The 6,844-nt window shown below is 44.8% G+C and overlaps 1 protein-coding gene across 1 annotated transcript; it reads right to left on the bottom strand.

The window, feature by feature from the left end:
- Window positions 1–455: 455 nt before the first annotated feature.
- Window positions 456–6,558, bottom strand: B2M (beta-2-microglobulin). Its single transcript, XM_026479829.4, has 4 exons — window positions 6,430–6,558; window positions 2,545–2,820; window positions 1,976–2,003; window positions 456–965 (listed from the first exon to the last, which is right to left on the bottom strand). Exons 1-3 carry the CDS (start codon window positions 6,494–6,496, stop codon window positions 1,990–1,992), a joined length of 357 nt encoding a protein of 118 aa, XP_026335614.1. The 5' UTR covers window positions 6,497–6,558; the 3' UTR covers window positions 456–965; window positions 1,976–1,989.
- Between the last annotated feature and the right edge of the window lie 286 nt (window positions 6,559–6,844).

The raw sequence follows: 6,844 nt of genomic DNA, 5'->3' as shown, positions 1-6,844 counted from the left end.
CATGGTCTCCCAGCAGACGACTGTGTCACCCTAAGTAATTTAATTTCCCTGGGACCTTGTTCCTCATCTGTAAAACACAGATCACTGAGGCCCTTTCCACCGTGAGTCAAGCCCTATACAACAGGGGTTTTACACTCTTTTCCAAGTGACACTTGGAAGACTGTTTTCCTGTTTGAAAACTAAGTGGGGAGGGCACCTGGGTGGCTCAGTAAGTTAAGGGCCTGCCTTCAGCTCAGGTTATGATCCTGTGGTCCTGGGACCGAGCCCTGCAGCGGGGCTCCCTGATCAGCAGGGAGTCTCCCCCTGCTTGTGTTCTCTTTCTCTCAAATAAATAAAATCTTAAAAAAATCTTAAAAAATCTTAAAAAAAAAAAAATCTTAAAAAAAAAAAAAAAAAGAAAGAATGAAAGAGAAAGGGTAAGAGAGGGACTGATATATAAGAAAACTGAACACATCAAGCTTTACCATTGTTTTAATTATTGAAACAAAATTAACATAAGTCAAATCATGTGCAACAATGTTTCTGAGAGATGAATATGGATTTTATATGACAGTGTCTTATCCACTGTAACAAATTTCCAATAATTCGACAATTATCCTTCAAAAAATTTCCCCCCAATTCTAAACAAAGTATGCAAATTGGAAATGAACTCTAAACATGCATTAACTACCTTCTTATCCAGTTTTGTGTGAACAGACTGAACAGTTCAGGTCTGACCAAGATATTGATAGTGAACATGAGAATTCTGCCCTCCCCACCTCTAAGCTTCCAGGCCCGCAACTACAGCTGCCAGCTCAGACAGGTCAAATATGGCGACACATTACCAATGTACAATTAGCAAGCAGATTATATTTGTATCATCATGAATATAACTTTATGATTTGTATGCATAAAGCATAAAGGCATATCAGCATTAAAAAGAATACATTAGGGATTAGTTCAATCTAAATGCACCATCTTCAAGCCTGGAAAAAAGAAAATAGACTTGTTAGCAAATACATTTATTTTATTTAGATTATAGATCGCACCACCAAATTTGTGTAACTTTTGACATGTGAATCACTGTTTGTAAATGAAATAGCTGCAGACAATTTCCCAAACCCATTACAAAGAGCAGATCCCATTAACTTATCCCACTGGTTCTCCCACAACCTTACAGGAAAGAATGCTGGTATTAGAGTTCAGATCCTGGCTCTCCCATTTAGTTACTGTGTAACTCTGGGCAGGTCACCCAAACTCTGATGCTCTCTCAAATTAATTTCCCTATGCTAGGATGTAACAGGAAATTTGAATAGGTTTTCAGCACCATGGTACCCTGTGGAGAAGAATTTCCTGAAAAGCTGGATTTTCTATCTCTGGACTCCAACAATGCAGAGATATCCAATTCCTCCCTCTTTCACACTGCTAGAAGTTTCTGTAGATACATGTATTATGGTATCTTTACATTGCATTGTAACAGTCTGTTTCCATTTCTCTCTTCTGTTGGACTGGGAGCCTCTAAAAGGCAAACAGTGCCCACACACTAAGGCTGAACAAGAGATTGAAAGAACGGGATATCTGCAAAACCACGTCATCCCTCTCTTTGGGCTGAATAATAAAGCAACTGCTGTGCAAAGGAAGAGAATGGTTCATTTCTGAAGGCCCAGAAATTCCCATTGTAGAAATGGAAGAAAGATCAAATCCTCGCAGGTAGTATGGGTAACTGGCTGCCTCTACCCTGTTACAGCACTCCAACAGCTCCTCTGACTTTGTTTAGAGGGCTGGTGACACTGGCAGCATTAGACTGGGGCTACACACCTTTCTCATGCCACTCCAGAGAAAAGAAAATGTATTCCCTGTAGGATTCCTTCTTATCTGCTGAAATGCTACCCTGATTAATGTCTTGCCTATAATGAGGTTATCCTACAGAGTTGTCTGTAAATACTTCCCAGGACAGTGAAACAAGAAAAGTATGTTCTTAAGGTTAGAAACCTACCTGCATGATGCTGGTTAGTTGTCTCGTTCTATGAAAAAGAAAACAGAGAAAGAGAGTAAGTTTTGCTTAATAATACTATTAACAAATGTCTAAAACTGTTTATAAATAAGTCTACCAGAATAGCCTGCTGTCCCTAACCACGAATACCCAGTAGGGCCCAACCTTGCCTACTAGCCTCAGATCCCAACCCAGCCAGGGAGTACTGGGTAGGGCACTAGGATAGCAGGGCCTACAGACAAAGGCCCGTGCCTCCCTGAGACCTTTGGTGGTTCTAAGTATCCATGAGGCTGTCAGGAAAGCCCAAGGAGGCCAGTAGGTAAGAAAAACTTGGAGTTCATGTGCATTTGTGCAGGTGCCGGCTGTTGCTGCTCCCTGTTTGTGCTACAGGGAAACTACTGTTTTGGGGATCAGGCTGTGCAGAGGTGTCTCAGAAGGTGCCACTTCGCAGAGCTTTAATAATGTTCCCTGTCAATCCCAGTATGCAGATTTTTTTATATCGAAGCAGCTTTAAGCTGTGCCTATACTCAGATACAACTGTCAGTAGCTAAGGAAAGAACTTAAAAACTTACCCCACTTAATGATCTGGGGCTCACTGAGAGTAACATGCTTTACACGGCAGCTAAATTCATCCTGTCCATTGGGAGTGAATTCAGTGTGGACCAGAAGATAGAAAGTCCAGTCCTTGCTGAAAGACAGGTCTGACTGTTCTGCCTTCATCTTCTCTCCATTCTTCAGCAAATCAATTTCAATTTCTGGTGGGTGGAACCCTGACACGTAGCAGTTCAGGAAATTTGGCTTTCCATTCTCTGCTGGGTGACGTGAGTAAACCTGAATTTTTGGAGCATCTGAGGGACATGAAGGAAAGACAAATGAAAATTGCAGAGTATTTCACTTGGGACTACCTTGGTCTAAAGCTGTATTAGGCAACAAATGTTTAAATTTGATCAATGATTTCTCCCAATTCCATTTCTACTCTGGCCAGATGAGCCTCCACTTTTCCAAAAGGCTACTTCCATTTTGAGGGATAAACCACAATTTAGTATCTTTTCCACGTAATTCCTCTACTCGTGGCTTTTTGGTTTTTTTCCTAGCAGATTTCTAGTAGTATCATCTTCTGTCACTGGAGTTTGTGCCAAATCTTTAAGAACCTTTCTGTGGAGACTCTCAAGAACTTCTGATGGCTTCTTAGCACCCATATAACTCCACCACACATCTCTCAAGAGTCCTCATGATTTGGCCCCAACCTACTTTTCAAACTTCATTTCTCACTTCACACACTCTTTATAATAGCCACATCAAAAAACTTATGGTACCTTGTTTCAGCCCATCTTTTTTTTTTTTTAATGTTTACTCCTTTCCTTTTTGGTTCCTGCTCCTGCCTAGATCCACACCCATCTGACTTCTCAATACGTATTGTCTAGTATAGTGGCTGGCCCACAGCAATTGCTCTGTAAATGGCAGATATTGTTATTATTATTACCTCAAACAAAACTTAAATGGGTACAGAAGCCAGAAATACCATAAATGAGTGAATTGGGCTGGGTAAGAACAATAGGGAAGGGTGAGGACTGTGGCAAATGAGAAAGAACATATTCTCCACTGTGACCAAGTGGTATTTGCATTTTTAATTAGCACCCTCAAGTGACCGCTCTAACTAGCCACGTTGGAAATACGTTGCTACTATGGAACAGCAGTTTCCAAAATGGGATGCATAACTAGACCATCCCTGGAGATATGCAAAGAAACTATTATAAACTCCATTTCCATATTTTTCATCCAATGTAGTGAAGTGTTACTGCCACTAAATGTACAGATTGACATTAATATATGTGTATAATTCACTTTAAATACACATACATGCAGGGTATATGGTTACTAAAGGGCACCTCCTCTGTGTCCAGGAGGTGGTGGGGAGGAGGAGTACCACGCTACTCTGACCAGGTTTATCAGTCTAGAAACACCCTGTCATCAAAGGAAAGGTCACCAGCCCCACCAGGAGCTAGCCTGGGGATCCCAATGAAGCCCTGATTTTTTCCCATAAAGTTAAAAATGAAAATGAAATCAAATCAGAAAGCTCTTTGTATTGGAACTTCTAATAATTAGAACACAATAAATGCCACAAGGGTCAGAGTACAGGTTCATCAGGCCTAGAATTCTCTCTTTGAGGGAGCCAGGCAGGGTTCTGCAAGAACATTGCAGTAACCTCTTCTAAGAGGAGGACAAGTATCAGACAAGGCCTGGATTTGAATTTGGGCTCAGCCATTTACTGGCTCTGTGACTTGGGGACAGTTGAGCTTCTGAAGCTTAATGGAAACATCAATTTATGTCCATAGTGAAACAAAACCCACATAAAGGACAGAGCAAAACATGGACTCCCAGAGGCCATCATCATTACCTATTTCTTTGTCTTTCTTTCTTTTTTTAAAGATTTTATTTATTTATTTGACAGAGATAGACAGCCAGCGAGAGCGGGAACACAAGCAGGGGGAGTGGGAGAGGAAGAAGCAGGCTCACAGCGGAAGAGCCCGATGTGGGACTCGATCCCAGAACACCGGGATCACGCCCTGAGCCGAAGGCAGATGCTTAACAACTGCGTCACCCAGGCGCCCCCATTACCCATTTCTTGAGTACCTTTTTTTTTTTTTTAAGATTTTTATTTATTTATTTGAGAGGAGAGAGGGAGGGCATAGAAGGAGAAGCCAACTCCCCGCTGAGCAGAGAGCCCAAAGCAGGACTTGATTTCAGAACCCGGGGATCCTGACCCAAGCTGAAGGCAGATGCTTAACCGACGGAGCCACCCAGGCACCCCTCCAGAGTATCTACTAGAAATGATCTACTATGCATGTGTTACTTTGGAAATCTTCAAATTAAGATTTTTCTTTTAATGTCAGCTTGTTATTTTTTATTTTTTTTTTTAAAAAAGATTTTATTTATTTATTCGACAGAGATAGAGACAGCCAGCGAGAGAGGGAACACAAGCAGGGGGAGTGGGAGAGGAAGAAGCAGGCTCGTAGCAGAGGAGCCTGATGTGGGGCTCGATCCCACAACGCTGGGATCACACCCTGAGCTGAAGGCAGATGCTTAACCGCTGTGCCACCCAGGCGCCCCAAGCTTGTTATTTTTTAAATGATTTCTATGGTCGCCAGCAAATATCAATAATACTATTTGTGCTTTATTTTGTAAATATATTATAAATTAAATACCTTTTTTTCATAATCAGAAAACCCCACTTCACAGAGGGTTTTGTGAGGGGAAAATATGAGGGTTCTGGTATATTGCGGGGTATTGAGAACGTGCTCAAGATCTAGAGTGTCCCTGACAGACAACCTGGGTAACCATATTGATTACCCTTATCACTGGTTTTACAATCTCCCTCACTGGTAAACCTCCGCTTTTTCAAAACAGAAAGTAGCAGCTTAGTTCATCTTGGAAAGAACCAGGCAAAGAGCCAAAGAGGAAGCTTTCTGTGAAGAAAAGGCAACAGAGGCCCCAGGCTCTCCAGCTTGCTGGCAAGAATCTCACACCAGAAGGTGACGAGGAGGTACTTGAAAACCGCAGTTTGCAGCCAAAGGGCGCACACCCCCACAGAAAAGCTCTGCTCCCACTAGATTGTCTGCCATTTCCCCCCGTGTTGTGTGATTAAGTTAGTTAAACTCTTGGCGTCTCAATTTCCTTACCTATGAAATGCTGGTGATATTAACCGATGCATTTACATCGTAGGCTCATCTCAGAATCAAATGGCATAAAGCACACAACGTCCCCAGCACACTCCTTATCAATAAGGACTAGCTCTTAACGATTATTAAAAGCGACAAGGAACGGGAACAAGTGAATTAATGATGTCAAAGCGCGTTGTAACACCTCCAAGCATTCTACAAACTCCACGTGTGGATTCCTCCCCACGGTTTCGCCGACTATTTGTGGGGCGGGCAACCGGCTGGGCGTTGCGGAGGAAGCCCGAAGCCCCCGGGATCCGAGCAGTTGCAGCGGACCGATGTACCCGCGCGGTGCCTCCCGCAAAGCCCAGACGGATGTCTCCACCCTTTCACAGCCCTCAACTCGGCGCTTTGGGGACCCGCCTTTCTGCCCTGCCAGGCAGACAGCTGCACCCGGGGAGCTAGAGGTTCTGCGGAAGAGAAACCCTCCCCCACCTCGGTCGCTCCGAAGTCTGTCATCACTCCGAAACTTTGTCCTGACTCACCCGGCACGCACATGCCGGAGGCCTCCCGCGTCCCCCTCTCCCGAAGTAGAAAAAAGAGGTTTGCGTCCTGGGCTCGCACCCCCACCCCACTCCCCGGCCACTCTACCGCTTCCCCACCCGCAGACCAAGCCAGCTGCTAGCCCCAAGGCCGGGGAGAAGAACTAGGGAGGGGTGGGTGAGTTACAGAGTTAATGCCGAGAATGCCAAAAAGATCGGGCACAGGAGAAGGGCTAGGGCAAGAGGGGACACTCACGCTGGACGGCATGCAGGCCAGAGAGAGAGAGCAGACCGACGAAAACGAAGGGCAAGAGAGGAGCCATCGCCACTCTCGCTCCAGCAGCTGGCTAAGTCAGTGTGGCCGACTTACCCGGTGCCCCCACTTATATTCCAAGCGCGCGCCGCCAATCAGAACCCTTCTGGCAGGGGCCGTCACTTGTCTCCTAGCGCTCCAGGCCCGGCCAGGTTAGAAAGAGGGACTTTCCCGTTTTCAGTTTCATTTTCCTATAAGGTCCCGTGATGCTTAGAAAGGCATGGGTTGGACCGAGTGGTTTCTCTGTCTGTAGACTCGCGCGCTCCGACTTGGGTGCGCGCCAGAGCCAGGGCAGAGGGCCTCCTATCGTAGAACTTGGGCGGGACCTACCTTGGTCCAGCGCCCTCTCTTTGAGAAC

This window comes from Ursus arctos, unplaced genomic scaffold (assembly GCF_023065955.2).
Source record: "Ursus arctos isolate Adak ecotype North America unplaced genomic scaffold, UrsArc2.0 scaffold_36, whole genome shotgun sequence".
Taxonomy (NCBI): Eukaryota; Metazoa; Chordata; class Mammalia; order Carnivora; family Ursidae; genus Ursus; species Ursus arctos.
This window is presented reverse-complemented; position numbering and strand designations above follow the sequence as displayed.

Bases quoted from the DNA above. Each gene is read 5' to 3' on its own strand.
- B2M (XM_026479829.4), bottom strand. From the start codon at position 6,496: ATGGCTCCTCTCTTGCCCTTCGTTTTCGTCGGTCTGCTCTCTCTCTCT. The intron at 2,821-6,429 runs GTGAGTGTCCCC...CATGTCCCTCAG, and splicing joins TGGCCTGCATGCCGTCCAGC to ATGCTCCAAAAATTCAGGTT.